Below are 22,221 nucleotides of genomic sequence, written 5' to 3'. Positions count from 1 at the left end.
CTGCATATTGAGAAGTTGCAGGTTCAAATCCCCCTGTACGTGGCTTTGGATAACAGTCAGCCACATAACTACATACATGGTAGACTCAAACTCAATTATTCTTTAAATGAATGAATTTCTGAGTCACCAAACAAACTCTGTGTTGTATTTGTACAGCTCTAAAATAAGGGTGTCTGAATGAATTTGTCTGTCTCCTCCCACAATATTTTGCTGCGATAACACAAGTCAACAACACTAGACCATATCACTACAGGCCACGTAGGCTATTTGTTGGAACAGACGAAACAAAAGAACCACGGCAGCTTGCTGGATGTCATTTGGCTATGATGCGCCTATTCAAATGTCAATTTCAGGAAGTAAGTTGTTTTTTGAGAAGAACAATGGGCCTCCAGTTAAGCAGCCCACACCGCTAGAAGCTAGTTTTGCCTGACATGGTCACCACGCTAGATTACAGTTTGTTGGGTTAATAATCAACCTGACAGAATTTTTTTGACTGTGTACACGTGGATGGCAAAGTGTAAGAACGTTGTCAGGCTGAGATGCGCACTTTATATATCACAGACTGGGTGCTGGTTCTCTGCACACATCACACCAGAGCAGGTAAGAGACATCCAACACTTCAAGCACACCAGCTGGAAAAAGATCAAGATAATTGTACACCAATTCAACACTGTGTGTTAGTCCTTCTGTATACGGTACTGTACGTGTCCAGAATATAATTATAACACGGATGTTCAGGATGTCCAGGATGTTATAAAGTCTGTGTTATGAGACTTGATTGGGACAGTATCATTGACAATTTATCGCAGCACAATGAACACCGCATCTCATTGTCTCGTGTATTATTATTTTGTAAGAGAAAACAAAAGCAACATAACTTTCCTTGTGTACATGTACTGTACTTGTGGTGTACTGTACTTGTAAAATATCCCTTTGAGCTTAATTTTGAATGTCCAGTTTATTTTACAGAACTCAAATACTGTCTAACCTTGCCTCTCAAAGGACCTACCGTGACCCTGCTGAAACCATGGAGATGACCCCTCTGTTCTTCATGCTCTCACGTAAGAGAGATATTAACTTACTCTGGACTTCATTAAGATCTCAGACTACGACTCCTACAGTACTAAACATCAAGCAAAAGTATAATAAAATATGTATGTTTTCTCAGTTTCTTTTGGCCAGACCTCATCACATCGCCTCCGAAAATTATATTTCGATCAGTCGGTCAATAAGGTCAACTGGATTACCGCACAGGACATCTGCAAGAAAAAGGATTCTAACTTAATCACTTTGTATGACGATAAAGATTGCGAAGAAATTAGGAGTCTTAGTACGTTGTCGATTTGGTTGGGTCTCAAAAGGGCTACAAACAGATCCAGGTGGTCAAATGGAAAGCCTATGACATTTAACCCATCATTAGCAAACTTCACTGTTCAAGATCAAAAGTGTGAAGGCATTTACAATAATACATGGATTGCTTTTAACTGCACAGACCACAAACCTTTTATGTGCAGCGATGGTAAGTCAGTAGATAGCGTCTTTTGAAAAGCCCCACTGTTATCTATATTCATCTGAAAACAAACGAATACGTTACAATGTTGGTCGTTCTCAGTTATGCAAATGTTGTGTTGTCCACAGCCAAAGGAACGTACACTCTAATTAAACACCAGAAGACATGGTGTGACGCCCTGAGGTACTGCCGGCGTCACCATGGTGACCTGGCCAGCATCAGTGACCACAGCCAGAACATACGGGTCATCGAGAAGGGGAAGAGTAGTGACCTTCCTTTCTGGATCGGTTTGCTGCATGATGACTGGAAGTGGGACGATGAAGGCTGCTCACACTTCCGAAATTGGAAATTCTCTACTCAGTATGATTGTACTATTTTGACACAACCTGGGAAAACAATATCTTCCAAGAAATGTTCGGAGGCAAAGTATGACGTGTTTTGCTCCAAGGGTAAGTAGTCCACTCGTTAGAAAGATCTGTTTGTACATTTAGCTCTTTTTATAGTATTTGACTGGTTGTTCTCTTATTCTTGTCTACTTGCTTAGCTGTAATCTGAACACAGCCGTTGACAAGGCGAAGCTAGTCTCAGAACTTGGTGCTGATTTCAGTTCAAAATTGTGGTTTTGTTGAGTTCTTCTCGTGTATAACCTTGAGGATTCTTGGGTTTCTGTCTTCCAGGAAACGTGGCTTTCAAGCGCGTCACCGAGCCCAAACTGAACTGGGAGGACGCTCGGGACTACTGCTTTGAGCACTACGACGGCATGCTGACCATCATGTCTCAGGAGGATCAGAATGTGCTCGAAGCACGGATGAAAAGAGAGTCTGGTCTCTCGGGTCACGCGTGGGTGGGGCTGAGACAGAGCCGTATCTTTGGGTTCTGGATGTGGACCAGTGATGTCCCAGTCAAGTGGCATCACTGGGAGGGGGGCAGGGCTCCGGAGATGCCACTGTCCAACAACTGTGGCGCAGTAGACTTACAGGGGTTTAAGTGGAGCGATCAGCACTGTTTGGTCAAGCGTCCTTTTATTTGTGAGTTATTTATTTAAATGTAAATAGCATCTGATTCTGAGTGGGACCAGTGTTAGGTCTTCGTTCTTGATTACCTGTTGTAATACAATTATTTCTAGAAATCAATATAAGGAACAAAATACAGGAATTGTGACCATGCAAGCATCATGCAATGATAAAAATGTGTTTGATTAATATCCTTATGGTCAATCTGACTGAATAATAACCAAAATGTGTTTGAATAAAGAAGTACGTCAGCCATCCAATTCTTATGTTATTTCATTGTTAACGTTTTTACTTCAGAGCAATATATAGATAATTGTTGACGTATTACAGACGCAGATTTTTGTACACCCCTACCAAGCTACATTAGTACATAGTGGTAAACCCGTTGCTATTAATCAATTCATTCAGATGTTAAAGATGAATTGATGAATCAGCCGTTAAACAGACGACCAGCAGCTAATTACCCTCTGGTTAAACAAACAACCTGTAAATACTATGTATGTCCCTGTCCGTCAAATATACCAACAGACACATGTTAGGTGTGGAAATGCATGCGTTCACTTTATAAATTAAATGAGTAATGAACAAACCCAATGTGCAGGGACTCATTTGTTTTGCATGATTTCTTTGTTGAATGGTTGGTGTCATGCGGGATCATTTTCATTAGCGATGCTATCTCTTGAGCAGAGTTTCACATATAAACTCTGTTCTCTTCCCTCGCTGTCACTCTGCTGGGCAGCACACACACTGACCCTCCTCACCAGGTAGGCCATTCACAACTTTATTAAACATTCCACTGGAAAACAATGCAACCCTATCAAACTCACCGTAAAACTTAAATGATGGGAAATGAATTGTCCGTTGAAACTTAAAATAATGTTTGATAAAGGCTAAATAGGATAAAGACTGTGTGATAACGTTTCTTTTAATTAAGAGTGATATATGTCCAAATGCTACAGCAATAGACCGGTACCATAAACACTGTGCACAGTACGAGACGCCAGGCAGATAATCAGAAAGGTTCTCAGTAATGAAAAGTGAAAAGGTTTTGCTTGGCACACGTAACGATTAAGGAATGCAATTCTTTGGTCACTGTTTTGCTGGATTTGGAGGGATAGGATGATATAGATCCCTGTTAACCATCAATGTTAATTACTAAGCGGATGCTTGATACAGGCACAGACTGACGCTGAACTGGCTTACAGGTCAAAGACTACAAACTGCCTCCGACGTCCCTGTCTGCACTCTGACACCCTCTCACTCCACCTCTCCACCCCACAACCTCCCCTCACACACTCCGACCCCGGCATCGCCATGGAGATGAATGTTCTACTTCTGCTCCTCTGCGCAGGCAAGCATGACGCGATCACGCATTCCACGCAGCACAACATACATGTGTGACATGAGATTTCTCTACTTCAGCACATACATTGTGTTCCTAGGTGGATGACACTGTATACCCTATAGTAATTCACCTTACATATTCTGTTCTCAGGTGTCAAGTGTGAGTCTATAAATGAAGGCGAGTTAATTATCGATGGTCACCTCAGGCAGTTTTATATAAGTAAAGACGAACCGAACTGGTCTTATGCACAGACTTACTGCCGGACACATTTCACTGACCTTGTTACTATGTACAGTGATAAAGACAACATTGTGCCTCAAGAATATCTATTTTTATGGACCGGTCTCCATCGTAAAACTACCAGCCAGTGGTGGTCCTATGGAGACCCTGTTGATTACACACCGTGGTCAAACTTTACCAGTATAGATGACCCATACTGTGCAACAGTCACAACTAGCAACAATATTAAATGGGAGAATTGTACCCTGCCACTGCCATTTATGTGTCATCACAAAGGTAGAGTCTTACTACTTCACTATTGAATGACAAAATAATTACAAACTCACTTGATACCAAGTCAATGTGTTTTTGCTGCCTGTTTATGTAGTACTTTGGTTATGCCTGCTGTGTGTGTATGTGTGTGTGTGTTCCTGTGTGCATGGTAGACATTGGTTCCTCTTACAGATACATCCTGATCCCTGAGAGGATGAGCTGGTGCGGGGCTCGTTCTTACTGTCAGCAGAGACACACTGACCTGGCTGTCATTAGAGACCAGAGTCAGTATGATGAGGTTATGCAGATTAAGAGCGGCTCTTCTTTCTGGATTGGTCTGAAGAGCGATGGCTGGCAGTGGTCTGATGGAGCGTGTTTTGACTATGGAAACATCAAACGATATGATAACAAAATAAATAATTGTTCAATCTTGACTGTATCTACTGCAATATATATTGTTTCTGTTAAGGACTGCGTCGGGCCATTCCAAGCCTTATGTTATAAAGGTGAGTACTGTGCAACTGATTCTAAAAGAAGCACTGACATGGTCAAGATGGGAGAGCACGGTATTTTTTGGGTGGTTCAAAGATGTAATACACTTTGATTTGAAACAAGCACCCACTTGATCAATATAATTTCAATAAATTATATATAAGAATTATATTTAAAAATCTTTTGAAAAGGTTTTATGTTCCACTGTGCTACACGTATGCAAAAATCCTCTCTACTGTGTTTCCCTCTCACATCAAACCCCCCCCCCCCCCCCCAAGACTTAATGACCGTGGAGATAATTTATCAGAAAATGGACTGGGAAGAAGCCTTAAAGTACTGCTTCGACAACCACGACGGCATGCTGACCATCACGTCATTACACGATCAGATAGTGGTTAAGCAGAAGCTGAGGTCTGCTGGTTTCTCAGGTCACGCGTGGGTGGGGCTGAGACAGAGCCGTATCTTAGGGTTCTGGATGTGGACCAGTGATGTCCCAGTCAAGTGGCATCACTGGGAGGGTGGCAGGGCTCCGGAGATGCCACTGTCCAACAACTGTGGCGCAGTATCCATGGAGGACTTTAAGTGGAGTGATCAGCACTGTTTGGTCAAGCGTTACTTTGTCTGTGAGAGGAGGAAGTAGGAAGCTTTAGGTGAGCATCGTAAAATGATTTAAGGTTTTTCACAGCGGTCTTGAAGGCTTTTTGTTTAGCTACTTGAACTGTATAGTTATTCAATGGTGTCTCTAAATAAATATTAGGTAGAGTATTATACAGAATGGGTGCATGAATGGGATATAGTTAATCAACCATCATGTTTTAACGTTTCTCTCAATGTATAAATGTATCATGGGCTGCATCCAGAGAATGTTATACTTCTAAATTGCATTCTGCCAAATCGCTGTTCTGTTGCTGAGCAAAAAAATTACACAAAAAGAGGTAAAAATCAAAACTGTGCTGTCATATTTAAAAAGCCAATGTGAATAAAGTGTGATAGAGAATGTCTACATACATCCATTGATCTTTTCTTTAAAGCGATTTATCAAGAACCACTGTTGTTTCTGATTGGTTGAATGGTTTGACGATGGGTCAGACAGCGAACCAGGTCCTGTCTCTCCAGTCTGATGCTGTTGTTCAACAGAGTGAAGTTTAGGTAAGCTGAACCCATCCTCTAGTCTACAGAGGTTGACGAAATGAGAAAGGGGGAGAGAGGGTCAGAGAGACTTCAGGAACTGGAGAGAGATAGAGGGACAGAAAGAGGGAGGGAGAAGAAAATAAATGTGTGAGAGAGAGGGAGAGAAAGAGAAAGGAAAAAAAGAGAGAGAGAGAAAAAGAGAGAGAGAGAGAGAGAGAGAGAGAAAGAGAGAGAGAGAAAAAGAGAGAGAAAAAGAGAGAGAAAAAGAGAAAAGAAAAAAGAGAAATAGAGAGTTAGTTATTGTCCACTCTGAGTGGTGTTGGCCGGGGGAGGTTCAGTCCTTAAATCAGCAGGGTTGAGTCAGCACGGCCCCTATTGACCAGCCGAGGAAAAATGGCTGAGACTGGACAAAGCACATCCTCGAGACGGAGGGAGGGAGAGAGAGAGAGAGAGAGAGAGAGAGAGAGAGAGAGAGAGAGAGAGAGAGAGAGAGAGAGAGAGAGAGAGAGAGAGAGAGAGACATTCTGCAGTCACATTTCCCAAACCTTGTATACTATGTATATTTATTGGTCTTCCAAGTATGAAACATACTGGGCACTTAATGTAATGGGGCTCTCATAATTGTCCCATAGTTGGGTTTTGCTGGAGGACATGATGAACAGGTATTTAAACCCCTTTGATCTCAGCCCTGTGGGGAGAGTTTGGCGAAAACATCTCACCCGGCGCACATCTCCAGGGGTTGGAAACAAAAATGAATAACAAAGCCATCTCAATTGAATCCCATACAGCCTCACACACCTAACCCTGTGGAGGCAAAATACCTTTCTCTACGAACACACTCCACTGGGCGAATCACAAAGGTGGAAAGAGACACACAGACCGAGGCAGAGACAAAGAAGGGGGGAGGGAGAGAATGAGAGAGAGAGAGAGAGAGAGAGAGAGAGAGAGAGAGAGAGAGAGAGAGAGAGAGAGAGAGAGAGAGAGAGAGAGAGAGAGAGAAGAAGCGAGATGGAGATAGTGAGAGAGAGCAGGGCTAACTGAACTGCAGGCTGTGCAATAGCAATGCTCTCAGCAGAGAGTAATCTTATCACCGCACTTCCTGCTGCCTGGCTGGGCCTAATGCCCTCCTGGGAGGTCTAGGGGAGCTGTGACTCTGCATGGAAACGCCACCAAGCAAGAGACAAGGTATCGGAGTGTGGACACCAGCCCGCATGCACACACTCACTCTGACACACACACACACCTCACATGCTCACACACAGACACACGATTCCGTCTCGACTCAGGTGGAAGAAGGTGCCGGAATCGAGCTTCTCACCAGTCCTTGACACAAACCACAATTGACATTGTATTATCAGAACTTTCCAGAAGATATATCTGTTGCAGACAACCCTGTAACAAATGCTCGATTTCTGTCTTTCTTGTATAGGGTTTATTTGACCTGGGTCAACCTTGACTCTAACCCTAACAACACACACACATACACAATATAATTTAACAGTGGACACAGAGACCAGACAAGGCACTGCACAACCACCCACACACAATACCAGGGGAATGCTAGCCTGGGAATGAATCTACCAGCTCATGTTTAATTTGCTCTGGCAGATGGGTGTGGCCACCCACCCATTCAAACAGATTTCTCGAACCGGAATCTGGTCTGGGCCAATCACAACCGTTTATCTGATATGGAGCGTGTTTACTACAATGACTGTTCAGGGGAGCACTATTGAGACTTAGCCAAGATAACATTTTGTTGCTCTTTTTGGCTGTATCCATCCAATTCTATTCTAATTGGGTCCAGAGGCACTTTAGTCTGAGTCTGAGTCCGTTGATGAACCTCCTAGCTGAACTCAGAGGTTCCAGACCAGTTCCGATGGTGCTGGGCCAGAGGAAAGCGCCTCCTTATCCTCACTGTGTCTACAAAGAACAAAAAGTAAACATAGACATAACATCCCAAGACTTTGTACGACTGGATAATCTTGTTGAGCGGACAACCGTTTATGAACGTAGAGACGAGAGCGCGATGACTAAGTGTAGATTGGGAACAGACGTGCTGCCTAGGGTTGGATGACAGATGACAGGGACAATCGTGTGTGAGGGGTGGGGGGTGGGGGGGCGGTGGGGAGGATATACATTTCCAATCATAGCTCCGTTTTTTTTTTTTTTTTTTTTTTATTGGTTAGTATTTATGGGATATATTGTAATTGCTCAAATCAACTTATTTGCCAGTAAGGTGACATTAATTAACTTGGCGAGATTGCTTGGACCGGAATTTGACACAAAGACGTCAAGCAAACTGTAGGTGTTGTATTTTTTTCCAGTAATTTGCAAAGTACAGTTACACATATCAGGCAGGGAGATTTTACCTTCAAATAGAAGTCTCACATGCTAACCCACTTTTATCCTATGTACTTGAGCATTTACATCGTTTGTACTGTTTATAACAGCACGCTAGTTGTTTGCACTTGCAAACAACTCATGGAGTTACAGTACGTTTCCAGATATGGATTCCAAAAGGAGAGGTTTAATACAGTCCTGTAGGACAGGACGAAAGGTTCATGAGAGTCCTACGTGATTGGAGGAGTGGTTTAATGGAATCCTGTCTGATTGGAGTGGAGGGAGGGTCATCTTTTGGTCTCTCCATAGTTCTGTAGTGACACCCGCAAGGGAAGGAACAGCACTGTGGAAGGAGACACTGAAGTCTCCACCCAACATCTTGTCGGTCTTGCATTGTTGTAAGGGGCTTTGAGAGGGACAATCTCTGGGATTTACGAACAGTATTAACACAAAGTAAACAAACAGACTCTCTGGCACACGGTCTCTCGTTCCCACACACACACACACACACACACACACACACACACACATACACACATTGCGAACAAATATTATCTGAAGGCGTTTTTTTTTAAATCCCTTCTAATGAAGTGAGTCAAATGGGAAAGGGACGAGAAGGGGGGTTCTCAGAGGGTGAAAGGGAAAAGAAGGGCAACAGAGATAATTCAGGCCTGTCAAACAATTAGCGTCATGGAGAGAACCGAGGGGCCCTTGGCGATGGTGGTTCCGGATGGTGCCATATAGCATGCTCTACAAACCCCCTCACACACTCCACACTGCTGTGCCATGGATGGCCAAGCTGTCAAGTCCACCCTTCTCTCTCACACACACACACACACACACACGCACACACTCACACAACCCAAAGGGCTCATTTCAGCTTTAAACACAGAAACAGATGCCCCAAAACACACACCCGTACCCCAAATGAGAAGCGCTCGTCATTGCAGTGTTGACAGACAGCCCTTTACCAGCGGAGTGTTCTCTATCTGTATCAAACTACCAGTGGCACCAGGGTTGACTTAACCTCTTCTCTGTCACCAGTGACCACAGACTCCCCTGAGAAGCAAACCGCTAGCCTAATTAAAATTCCCAGCAACAACCTTTCAGTCTACCATTATTTTGGGGGAGTTAATTGCTGATTTCACAATATCCGCCTGAGTAATGGCATTTTAGACAAGTCCTGGATATGCTGGGTCATTTACATTGTAAATGGCCTGTTCTGGCTCTGGGAGGTCACAGTGCCAGGCTTGACTCTGTGTGTGTGTGTTTGTGTGCGTGTGCGCGCGTGTGTGTGTGCGTGCGTGCGTGCGTGAGTGTGTGTGTGTGCTAACACAGACGAGCTGCCAGCCAGCCACTTACCCAGTCAGTCTGTGAACATAACCTCCGACCCCTCTCTGGGTTCACACTCCTCCCTGCCTGCTCAGCAGCCTGAGGCACTGCGCCGCACGCGCGCCGCACTCTCACACGCACCAAATCGCCGTCGGAAACGCAGCAGGGCTTTTCCCGGGGGCCGCTCCGTCCCGCTACACAAACGCTCCCGCCCACAGCCCACCTCTCTCCACCAAGACCACAAACCCCTGTTTACTGCCCTGATCAAACAGACGGAATAGCACAGAATAGGATGTTGATCTCCGATAAGGTTTCCCCGGACTCCGGGGCTTATGGAGAATGTATAGGAGCCCGAGTTTCACTGTCACTGTTAAATCTCCCAGGCACTAAACTGAGCCTACATAGCCACAGCCTATAAACCTCACAGCCGGAGTCATAATGAGAATACCCTCTGCAAGGTCAGAGCGGACCTGTAGCACACTGATTTATGCCTGATCGTAACTGGACACGAAACACACAAACTTACGCTCGGTCATTATAGACCCGGATCTGGTTGAAGTGTTCGCGGGCAACTCCACGCACGGCTTATCTATGCTGAGCTTGTCCAGATCGACTGGTTTTTATATGGGTTTCTCGCCAGAACGATGGGTGGAGCAAATCCTCCGTTATCTCGGTGGATGGGGAAATTCTCGAATATAAATGAAACGGGGAATTGAGAGAGAAACATCAGATGGTAGCCTCGGACAAGTGGCAGACAGACGGACGGCGGACACGTACGTTCGTGGTCACGACCAACAAGGCCCATGGTGGGAAATGAAAAGGTGAGAAAAGTAAATAGAAAAAGTTAACTAGCTTTGGCTGGCTGTCACACTGTGCTTTGCTGTCACTCTTGGTTTCGTGGCTCTTTCTGACGAGTGCACACAACGACGAGTGGGTATTTGTCACGTCTAATTAGCGCTCATTGACCTCTTGTGGTTGCGTCCGTTTCTGATTCTCCTGTGGGGAAATTACAAATCATTTCTCTCAGCTTCCCTCTCAAGCACAGCAGTCTTTTATGAGTCTTTTTCACTTTTCCGACTGTTTGGTGATTGCATTTTTGCCCTATCGATGCCGAGCACACCTTTAAGTAGTCATTATTCACTCTTCCTCAATAACTCACTTGATAATCATAGCATCCCTGAACAAATAGCTGGCGGTGTTGTGGCTGATATTGACAGCCCAAGAGTGTCTGAAAGGGAAAGGTTCAAAGGGAGGGAGGGAATGGGATTCTAGCCTTGGTCTATTCTGACTCACCCCAAGCGAAACATTTGGATACTTAAAGTACAAACGTATTTACTTATAAGGTTTTAAATAAGTACACAAAGTCAATGCATCACACTTCCAATTGTGCAAAAAAAATTAAATGTATTAAGTTCTACTTAAATACATTTAGATGAGATTGAAATAGGCCTTTTCTTTCTCCCCTTGGGACCTCTAAATCCTGAGACAATAAAGGATAGATGGTAACATGATGATAACATTCTACTCTTTTATGTGTTGTGGCAACCCAGGGGCGCAGCAAGCCCGGGGTCAGGTGAGCGTGTGTGTGTGTGTGTGTGTGTGTGTGTGTGTCTGTAATGGAAATGGGTTTGTCTTTGACAGTAGCACAAGTATGTACAATAACAAGGCAGGAAGCATAAAATACAATATCCCCTGGTGGACAGGAATCATTGTAAACTTAAAGGGGCGATTGACTGGGTTTTTGGGGTGTGTCACACTGTTCGTTAAGGTCTCCGAATATTAGTTGGGTTGAAAATGGCCCGGGTGCTCTTCTATGCCCCCTGATAGATACTCTGAAATGTTCCCGGGAAAAAAATACTAGCTTTTCTCCTTTTATGGTATGCTCATTAATATTTAGATGAGCTGCGCGCTGATTGGTTGGTTGGTGTTCAACGAGTGAAGCTGGGGAGCAAAAACGCAACACGGCCAACAGCAGCACTCACTGAAACACCGAAGGTGGAGACTTGAAATAAAAACGCGCAAATAAATCTATTATGTCTACACAACACTGTTTTCAACAGATTGACTAGATATCATTTGAAATGATAACATTACATGTTTACACTTCTGTTGTTGAAGCAAACTGGATTGACTTAGGTGGGTAGAACGTTAGGCTACAGCTTAGCAACCAAACCATATCCTGATTCAACTCGGCTTCAGTTAGCTAGCTCTAGATATCTTGCTGAAAAATAACCTGACAAAGATCTGGACAAACATGCATCTTTAATTGTAGATTTACATGACACAGGTTATGTATTTGAATGAAACACAGTCAGGAACATGAAACAACGTTTGCCCCATTGCCAATAAACTAGGCTAAATCATCACACATTCTACCTAGAATGCTCTTGCGTTAGCAAGCTAAACAAGCTTACATGCAGTGCCGCCGCTCCCATAATGCGCACTACGTGCTGTTCGTAGGGCACCAAGTCCTGAGGGGGCACCAAAAAATTGCCAACTGAAAAATCATCATAATTATTATAACGCCGATATTATTTCAGTAGGCCTATATAAATATTACGCACCTTTTAGGCATGTATATCACAAAACAGGCAAAACAAGAAATGTATTTAATTGCTCAAAAAACGTTACGATGGTGCCTCAAAAAGACAACAGGAGTCAGGGGCAGAAAAAGAAATAAACTGCCAGACGATGCCTGTGTCTCACCATCACTTTCAGGTAAGTCCATGTTTAATTATTGTTTAATAGGGAAATGTGCTGCTAAATTAAAGTCAGCCTATGCATACACCTCGAACTAGCTGACGTTATTGCTAATTTTAGCACACTCAAATATGTTAGGTGCAAACTAAATTTAGATTTTACTGTTAAACATTATCTATGCATTTGAAATAACTGACGCCAGCTAGATGTTACTTTACTGTACATTATATGATGCTTTTATATTCGATTGATAAAATAGTTTTTAAATGGGTAATAAAGGTGGAGAGCTCCTTGCTGCATGCTTTCAGTTTTACATTTTTATAATTAATTTGGAAAACCATGCTAAGAAACGTAATGGTTGGGCTGAAAAATCAAGAGACAAAAATACATCACCTTCACAAGACAAGGTTCTACCAATTGAAAAACGACTGTTTATTTTACATATTTTGTTTATGCTCCAAAAACTATTATGCACTCAAATAAAGGCCCCAAAATTTTGCGCGCTCGCATTAACTCCATAACTAGCATCATATCAAACACAGAAAGTGGATGCATTGACAGGGCAGCTGTGGTAGTGGTGGGGGGTGGGGGGGGCATCATAAAGGAATTATGCGTAGGGCACCAAAATGGCTAGCAGCGGCACTGTTTACATGCCTACTCTAGGTGTTACTAGTAACAGTTACTAGCAATGCTAACGTATCCTGTATCTAGCACCTGCCTTTTCTCCAGTTCTTTCAAATAGATTATCTAGACAGGCTTTAGCAATAAGCCAGACTGCTGTTTGTTTTCTGGCAATTTTTTCGGAAGCTTCCTTCTAATGCCGACTACAGGTAGTCTAGCTAGAGTCATTTGATGTGTGTAGAAACGTATTTAGCATTCTACCTATGCTATATACAGGACACGTTAGCATTGCTAATAACTGTTAGCACAACACCATACTGTCCTTCCAGCTTGCTGTTGCAATGAGCATACGGTCGGAACAGCACCTCTTTCCAGGTTCAGCTTCCTAGCAAATCCTGCTTGAAATTGTCCAAGGTTGATCAAAACTGTCTTAGGTGAAATGTTCAGAGCAAATGAATGATTGAGTGTCGAATTTCGCCGGGATCTTCTCATAGACAACAGCAGCCATGCCTGTAGAATGTTTGGCTCCTTGGGAAGACTGTGAGTGTTAGCCTTCCCTGTACAGCCTGGAACACAGCATTTACCACCGTGGTCCATTTTCAATGTCCTTGTTATAATTCAAAACGTTCTTCTTTGTAATTCCTTATAAGTAGCCTACACAGAGCAGCGCGCAGCTAAACTTGTTTCGGAGATAGACGCTACCTCGGGCTGGTCTGGATGTACATTTTGGGGCGTGACAAAGATACAGACCAGAGCCAAGGGCGGTCCCCGGTCCTATGTCACACCGGTGGCTTTGTTGAAAAGCTAGCGTTTTACAGCGAAACATTTTCTTTTTGAGATTTGCATAGGAAAGAGGTGTCAATGGACTTCGATATTCACTGTATGTTCATTTTAAACACCAAACTGTCGTTATTCAACTATGACAAGGTAAATTTGGTTTTGCAATCAATCTCCCCTTTAAGAGTTTAGACTTATAGAAGCAAAGTCAACAGGCTTCAAAAAGCATTACCAACATCCTGTAGTGATGATCCAGAAGACAGTATGGAGGAGCTGGGGATGGTGGAGGGTGGCAGCAACAGCACAACATGCAGGTACACAGTATCACATGATGTGTAAGCATGTGTGTCAGGGTCTGTGAAGGCATGCAGTATTCAAGTCCTCTAATGCTGGGGACACACCACAGGATAATCTGCCCAATTTAGCCCCTTCCGACAATCCGCAGATCATTTTAAGATTGACCACGCACTGTAGGAGCAAAACGGCTAAATCTATATTTATGTTTGTGGTCTCTCACAGTTTGAAAGTCTTATAAGATTAAAATGGTTTAATCTTGTCTCTGTCTCTGTCTCTGTCTCTGTCTCTGTCTCTGTCTCTGTCTCTGTCTCTGTCTCTGTCTCTCTCTCTCTCTCTCTCTCTCTCTCAGCATAACTCAGCAATATCCCATTCCCTACCCCGCAACCCAACCTTTCCTGTCCTTTGTAACCTCTACTGAGTGTTGGACTGTTCTCTAGTTCTCTAGACTGACCAAATGGACGGACCCCAACCTCATACCTGAAACACAACTGTGTGTTTGTACATCGTCCACGAATACAAGCACCATGTTAGGATCTCGTGGTGTTTTGTGCATTTCACTGATTGTGGTAGTGTTCATATTTTTTTTGAGGTTTGAATCTGGTTTTATATTCCTTTAAAGGAGTTTTTTTTCAATCAGTGGTGCATTTAGGTGAAACATAAAAACATAAAACATGACGGGAGACTGGGTAATATTTCCTGTTTTAAGATTACAACAAATTACCAGATGTTTGCCTTTGTTTGATACAGACAGTGGAAGATTGACAGGAAAGGTAGTACGGTAAGGTAAAAGCAGGCAATGGTCCAGGCTGGACTTGAACCCCAGTCCATGAGTCAAGGCCTTAGTCTGTGGGACACTGACTCACAGACTCAGACCCACAACTGTTGTTCAGATTTATAATCACATTTTATTTTGAACTCTAGCATTTCCACATCTTAGTTTTTCACTGTGTAACAGGAGTGATGATCAGAGGGACAGAGTTTTTACCTTCATCGTTCAAACAGGGACTGAAGAGTGGATAGAGTTTCTCAGTGAAGCTGCAGCCAGTGAAAGAGTAGATATGAGACCTGGCCTCCACATCGTAAAAGGAGACCAGACCCTCCTCATAGTCCACAAACACCCCCATCTTCTGGGGCTTCTGGCTCAGAGAGAGGAGGACAGAGGGGCCAGCCAGAGCCTCATACTCATCTCCATTGCTCAGACATACAGTCCAGTATCCATTGTTAGGACTCACTGTGATCTTCCCCTTCCTGGTGATGGACTCTCTGACCACTCCCAGAACCCAGTCAGTCTTCCCCTCAACCTGCACCTCATAGTAGAACCTCCCTGAGGAGAAGCCCTGCTTTCCCAGGACACAGACACAAAGATCAAACCTCTCTGGGTTGTCAGGGAGATCCTGCTTTATGCCTCCATCTCTCACTTGTTTCCAATCCTCAGACAGGATGAGACATGGACATGCTGTATCAGGGTCCAGAGTCACATCCACTGCATACTGCTGAATCCTCTTCAGCTTGACTTCAGGTAGCTTCTCCATCTCTTTATTGAGTGTCTCCTCCAGCTGAGACACAGCTCTCCTCACTGCCCCCACACTCAGACCACTGTGGACACTGATCTCAGACCAGTTCTTGGTGTGTGGAGGGGTGCTCAGGGATGGGAAGCTCTGGAGCAGGTGGAGGTGGTCCTCAGTGTGTGAGAGCTGCTCCAGCTCAGTGCTTCTCCTCTTCAGCTCAGTGATCTCCTGCTCCAGATCTTTAATCAACCCTTCAGCCTGTTTCTCTGCTGCTTTCTGCTTCTCCTCAATCACCTCAATGAGCTCAGCCTGGCTTCTCTCAATAGAGCGCACCAGAGCAGTGAAGACCTGAACACTGCCTGATATATCTCTCTCTGCTTCTCTCTTGCTGGTCTCTACTGAGAGTTTGATCTCCTGAACCTTCTCCAGTCTCTCCTGGATCATCTGCTGCATGTCTCCCTCTGTCTTCTTCATCTGAGTCTTCCTCTCTTCACACTCCTCCTCTAGAGGAACAGTGTCATGGGTCTTGTGGTCCGTCTCAGTGCAGAACCGACACACACACGTCTGGTCAGTCCTACAGAACAGCTCCAGGGGTCTCTCATGCTTCTGACACATCCTGTCCTCCAGGTTCTCCACAGGGTCGATCAGCTTGTGTTTCTTAAAGGCTGCAACTCTCTGATGAGGCTCCAGGTGAGTCTCACAGTAAGAGGCCAGACACACCAGACAGGACTTCAGGGCCTTGAGCTTGGTACCTGTACAGATGTCACATGACACTTCAGGTTTAGTAGGACGCAGGTCTGAACTGATGGTTGCTTTCAGTGGCTCTGACTTCCTGAACTGAGCAGCCATCTCAGAGATGAAAGTGTTGACATAGAGATCTGGTCTCTTATCAAAAGTCATTTTACACATGGGACATTGATACGGGTCACTGTTGTCCCAAAAGTTGGTGATACAGGCCTTGCAGAAGTTGTGTCCACATAGAATAGAGACAGGATCAGTGAACACATCCAGACAGATAGAACACTGGAACTGATCTTCAGACAGGAGACTGCTGCAGGAAGCCATTTCTAGAATAAGACCAGAAGTTAAATTATGTATCTTTTGAACCTATGAACTCATGAACAAAACTATAATAGTATATTGTTGAAAATGTACTTTATTGAAGGAATATCACGTACAGACATTGTACAATATATAAATACTGCATATAGAAGAGCATAGTTCTATAGTCTTTCAAACGTCAGTCAAGCAACAGTCTGTATTTTACTAGCCACATCATCATTGGATACACCTGATTGATTCTCTGTTCTCACCTGTTGGTACTTATGTTGTTTTCTATGATCTCTGTGTATAAAATAACCAAATCACTCTCTACCTGAAGTATAACGTGGCTCCTGAGTTTAGAATCTCTTAGGTTTCGTTTCAGTGAGATAACGATAAGAGGCTCCTCCCCTCCCAGTCGTCTGTCCTGAACAAAGTTAACCCTTTCATGACTGAATTCTATCTAGCAAGTCAGCTGACAGGAAGGGTTTTATTACTCTGAAGTGTAACACAAAGAAAGAAAGAAAAATAGTGGAAGTTGTGTGAATAAAAGTGTGTGTGAGTATGATGTGTTTGTGTGTAGTGAGCATGTGTATGTTATCTACATTTCCTTCAGGATACTCTTGTACTGATTTAACCATTTGCAATACTGTAGTTTTGTGTTTGGCAATGGTTCTATCTAATAGGAAAACGTTCTGCCTAGGAGCAGCTGTCATAGCACAGTCATTGCACATCAAACTTAATGTTTAGACTTTTTAACACACGTGTTTAACCATTTCTTGCAATGGAAATAGGTTTGTCTTTGGCAGTGTGCTTCTATCTAAGGGGAAACTCCCTGCATCAGAGCATAGCTTGCATAGCACAAGTACGTACAATAACAAGGCAGGGAGCATCAAATACAATATCCCCTGGTGGACAGGAATCATTGTAAACTTAAGAGTGTAGACTTATAGAAGCAAAGTCAACAGGCTTCACAGAGCATTACCAACATCTTGTAGTGATGATCCAGAAGACAGTATGGAGGAGCTGGGGATGGTGGAGGGTGGCAGCAACAGCACAACATGCAGGTACACAGTATCACATGATGTGTGAGCATGTGTGTCAGGGTCTGTGAACGGGAAGGCAGAGACCTTCACACCTGCTGGTGACCGCGTGAGTGACATCAGCTGATGACGTAACACACAGCCTGAATGCCATGCCAGAACTAGCTCCACCATTTATGAAGCACCATAACAACCTTAGTGGTCATTACACCTCTCATGTTTCCTACAATACAACTTGTGTCTGAACCCTGTACTCTGTCTGTACTGCAGGACTCTACATCACAAAACCAATCACCCAGTAAATCACTACACCCTGTACACCACTCATAGACAATTGGAGAGAGTCTGACATCCATACAAACCTCCCCTGACTGGATGTTCCCCTCTTTGTCACATGCAGAGCACACACTTACTCATTCATTCTCTAAGGTCTATCACACAATGATGCACATTGGTAACATGAAGTCAGCTACCTTACAAGCATTGTCTTTATTCGTCAGAAATGAAGGTGGATGTTTGACAGTGAAATGAACACTCCAGCACTGATCTAGCAGCCTGGTTTGAGTCACCTGCAGCTTGTTGAGATCTCTCCTTGCTGCTGCTGAGCATGTGACTGGGCAGAACTCCAGGTGAGATCAGACCAGTGACTGGACCACCTGGAGCTGATCTGAGGTGGCACACACACAGAGCATGTTCTCATCCTGGTAACACCTATTCCCATGATACAGTCTAGGTGTTGTTACCAAGACAGCAGCTTGTCCAGTGTAATACCCAATCACTTGACTTGATTTCACTTAGAACTACACCGTTTACAAGTGTACAGAATACTGTAAATGTGTCGATCTATATCTAGTGGTGAATACCTAACATGACAAGTACTCTACCTCTACTGAGTGTTGGATTTATTCTCTAGACTGACTGAATGAACTGAGTTTAATCTGGCAGAACTGGTTCATGCATGAGACTCCGAGACCTAGCGCGTCACTAGCAAGTCGTCCTCTCACACTGTCAGGGCACTCCTTCCTAACAGGGCGGGGTACATAGCAGGGTATCACAGCATATGCATCGCTAGTGCGACACAGACGCTCACAGTCATCCTGCTGCCTCCGCCTCCCCAGCCTCCACCCTGGGTTCTGTGTTTCCTGTCGTAGGGGGAATGCGTCGCTGCTCTCTGCTCGGATGTCGAGACACTGTCTCCATTGGGTGCGGTTGGCAACCGATTTAAGCGGAACCATTTTTGCCAAATCAAGTATTTCAATTATTGATTCTCTGTTCTCACCTGTTGGTACTGATGTTGTTTTCTATGATCTCTGTGTATAAAATAACCAAATCACTCTCTACCTAAACTTAGTAGAACGTGTTTCCCGAGTTTAGAACCTCTTAGGTTTCATTTCATTTCAGGCTCCTCCCCTCCGAGTCCTCTGTCCTGAACAAAGTTAACCCTTTCATGACTGAGTTCTATCTAGCAAGTGAGCTGACAGGAAGGGTTTTATTACTCTGAAGTGAGTGGGAGAGATTGAGAGAAAGAAACAAAGAAAGAAAGAAAAATAGTGTGTGATGAGAGAAAAATGACAGAGAGACATTGAAAGGGAGTTGTGTGAATATAAGCGTGTATTACATGTGTGTGTGCAGAGTGATTATGTGTGTGTTATCTACATTTCAGTACAAGATACTCTTGTACTGATATAACCATGTGTTGCAATGGAATACTGTAGATTTGTCTTTGGCAAGGGTTCTATCTAATTGGGAAACCTCCTGCCTTGGAGCAGCTAGTGTAGCCGGTGTGTGGTGAAACTCACTCCTCAAGTATGTAAAAGGCCACCCGCGTCAGGAAATTGCTAGCTTTTCGTTGGCGTAGTTGGTAGTGGTGGCGCTTGGGAAGTCAGAGGTGGTGAGTTCATTTCCCGGTGGGAGCGGGAACGTGCACAGCACAACGTGCAGGCACATTTGCCACGACAGGAGGGACTGTTTTTGGGAGCCGCAAAAGCTGCTGCACCCTGTGGGTTGCCACGGCCGAGCGCACGTGTGAAACATTCATCTGTGACCTTCCCAGATCTAGTGACCAGGGATCTAGTGATCTAACAGGGCTGTTCTCTGACACCGTCGTTGATCTCAGTCCCTGTGGGAGGGGACACACAAACACACACACACATAGGCAGATGAATGAGGCTGCTGGAGATGACACAGCAGGCTTGGCGGCTGTGCCTTCTGTGTGGATCTCATCCAGGAGTTGGCACCCATGACAGAGGACCCTCTTACTGAGGTAGGGAGCATGCAGAGCCGAGATGATAGGTAGAAACACTTGGGTGTTTGAGGGAGGGATAGGGTGAGGGAGATAGGGTGAGAGAGAGAGAGAGAGAGAGAGAGAGAGAGAGAGAGAGAGAGAGAGAGAGAGAGAGGATAGGGAAATAGGGAGAGAGAGAGAGAGAGAGAGAGAGAGAGAGAGAGAGAGAGAGAGAGAGAGAGAGGAAAAAAACACACACAACCGAGAGGGAAAAAGAGACGGCGAAGAGATCTGGACGGAGAGAAGAAGACAGAGAGACGGAGGGAGGCCGCGCCACCACCACCCCCCCCCCCCCACCCATCAGAAGCAGGAGCAGAGCAGGGTGGCGTGTAGCCATGGGCTCTGTTGTACTGCCTCGGGCTCGACACAACGTCAGACGCATCGCTGAGTCACTGACACTGAGGCTCCACAGCCCTATGCGAAAGCCTTAAACCCTGTTGTCTTCAACTCAAATCACGCACGCACGGCCACACACGCGCCAACACCTAGTTGCTCTCACGTACGTGACGCATAAACAGGAATTGCAGAGCATGTAGAATGCAGACTATGCCTTTAGGACCGGAAAGGTTGTTCACGTCTTTTATTGTCAGATGCACAGAACAACACAGGGTCAGACTGGGCACTGAAATTCTTTGGACGAGACAACGCAAACGAACCTGGCATAACATATCATATAAGTACACAGAACATAGATTACATCTATGATAAGCTAAGCTATAGTAAGCCTCCTAATATACAAATAATATACCCTATTCAATACAGTATACTAAACCTCTAAATACACATAATATACATGATAACCTATACTAACCCTATAAACCTATACGAACCTGAGACAAGTGAAGTACAATAGTGCAATATTGCTGATAGTGCAACCAGTAGCTGAAAGTGACTGGGTAAAATAAACTAGGGAGAAGTGCATCGGTGTCCATATCAATGTTCATTCAGAAGCCTGATGGCCCTTGGAAAGAAACTGTTGTCCAGTCTGCATGTGTGAGACCGAATGCTTCAGTATCGCCTGCCAGAAGGCAACGGGGTAGAAATACTGAAGGATGGGTGGAAACAGTCTCTTAGAATCCTGCCAGCTTTCCTGAGGCATCGTGTGTGGTAGGTGTCCTGTAGGGCTGGGAGCTTCCTGCCGATGATGAACTCAGCAGACCGGGCCACACTACGTAGGGCCTTGCGGTCCCTGTCTGTGCAGCTCCCAGTTACATTACACCATTACACAGTTGTGTAATGGCTCTCATAGTTATTTCCAGAACACCCATGTTCTCTTGGGTTAACTTGCGTTCTCCCTTAGAGGCTCAGTATTGTACCTCTCACGTTCAGGCAAAACTGCTTGTTTACTATCTAACTAATGTCGTCATTGGGACGAGCCTATTGCAGAACGATCACGCTGAACAGATCAACGTTTAGGCGTCCTCCGCAGTGGTAACAAGTGTCGTTCTGGATGGTTTAGCGGCAGATTAGATCCAATGAGCGTCTGTGTACACAGCCCCCTTGTGCGTTTGTCTTCTAAATGAGCTCAATGGTGTACCAGAACCATCCGTATGAGTGTGTGTGTGTGGGGGGGAACGAGAGACTGTGTGCTGGATTGTCTGTATGTTTACTTTGAGTTCATACTGTTTGGGCTCCCAGCACGCACAAGTGTGTGGGAATCTGTGTATGTGTGTTTCTCTGAGACAGAGACAGAGAGACAGAGAGAGAGAGAGAGAGACAGAGAGAGAGAGACAGAGAGAGAGAGAGACAGAGAGAGAGAGAGAGCCTGACTGAAAGGCCCCCAGGTTTACAACTCTAATAATGACCAAAAACGACATGATTCATCACATTGGCTAGCTGTAAGGCTGGCTGGACATATACTGCTCTGCCTGCACGTGAGTCTTCAACCTCTTTTCAATGGACCTCAACCCCACAACTCTACAAACTGTGTCTCCTTTTTATTCAAACGTGGGCAGAGAGCACGAGTGCTGCTTTGTGCTGTTACTCAGACCCCTTGACAGGTAGTTTGGCAGAAAGGCAGGCAGGCAGGTATTCAGGCAGACAGGTAAACAGACAGACAGGTAGTCAGCAAGATAGGCAGGCAGGCAGGCAGGTAAGTGGTCAGGCAAGTTGGTAGGCAGGCAGACAGGTAAACAGACAGACAGGTAGGCAGGCAGGCAGACATGCATGTAGGTAATCATCGGGACGCCCGGGACGTAGGAAGACAGGCAGACAGACAGGCAGACAGACAGGCATACAGACTGACAGGACCAATAGGTCCAGCAACGGCAGATGCCTTCTGGCACTTTCTAAATG

At 44.7% G+C, this 22,221-nt stretch overlaps 3 protein-coding genes across 3 annotated transcripts; 2 read left to right on the top strand and 1 right to left on the bottom strand.

The window, feature by feature from the left end:
- The first annotated feature begins 576 nt into the window (after nucleotides 1-576).
- Nucleotides 577-3,095, top strand: LOC146276789 (secretory phospholipase A2 receptor-like). The gene is made up of 5 exons (XM_084701780.1): nucleotides 577-600; nucleotides 958-1,061; nucleotides 1,169-1,519; nucleotides 1,639-1,959; nucleotides 2,188-3,095. The coding sequence occupies exons 2-5, from the start codon at nucleotides 1,028-1,030 to the stop codon at nucleotides 2,553-2,555; spliced, it is 1,074 nt and encodes a 357-aa protein (XP_084557906.1). The 5' UTR covers nucleotides 577-600; nucleotides 958-1,027; the 3' UTR covers nucleotides 2,556-3,095.
- Nucleotides 3,096-3,837: 742 nt separating this feature from the next.
- Nucleotides 3,838-5,492, top strand: LOC146276788 (C-type mannose receptor 2-like). The gene is made up of 4 exons (XM_084701782.1): nucleotides 3,838-3,874; nucleotides 4,019-4,384; nucleotides 4,534-4,866; nucleotides 5,131-5,492. The coding sequence occupies exons 1-4, from the start codon at nucleotides 3,838-3,840 to the stop codon at nucleotides 5,490-5,492; spliced, it is 1,098 nt and encodes a 365-aa protein (XP_084557908.1).
- Nucleotides 5,493-14,737: 9,245 nt separating this feature from the next.
- LOC146276787 (E3 ubiquitin-protein ligase TRIM39-like) lies at nucleotides 14,738-16,988 on the bottom strand. The gene is made up of 2 exons (XM_084701761.1): nucleotides 16,872-16,988; nucleotides 14,738-16,625 (listed from the first exon to the last, which is right to left on the bottom strand). The coding sequence occupies exon 2, from the start codon at nucleotides 16,621-16,623 to the stop codon at nucleotides 14,992-14,994; it is 1,632 nt and encodes a 543-aa protein (XP_084557887.1). The 5' UTR covers nucleotides 16,624-16,625; nucleotides 16,872-16,988; the 3' UTR covers nucleotides 14,738-14,991.
- Nucleotides 16,989-22,221: the final 5,233 nt, after the last annotated feature.

The sequence above is a fragment of the Hypomesus nipponensis genome, chromosome 7 (genome assembly GCF_054491055.1).
Source record: "Hypomesus nipponensis isolate SF chromosome 7, ASM5449105v1, whole genome shotgun sequence".
NCBI classification, from domain to species: Eukaryota; Metazoa; Chordata; class Actinopteri; order Osmeriformes; family Osmeridae; genus Hypomesus; species Hypomesus nipponensis.
This window is presented reverse-complemented; position numbering and strand designations above follow the sequence as displayed.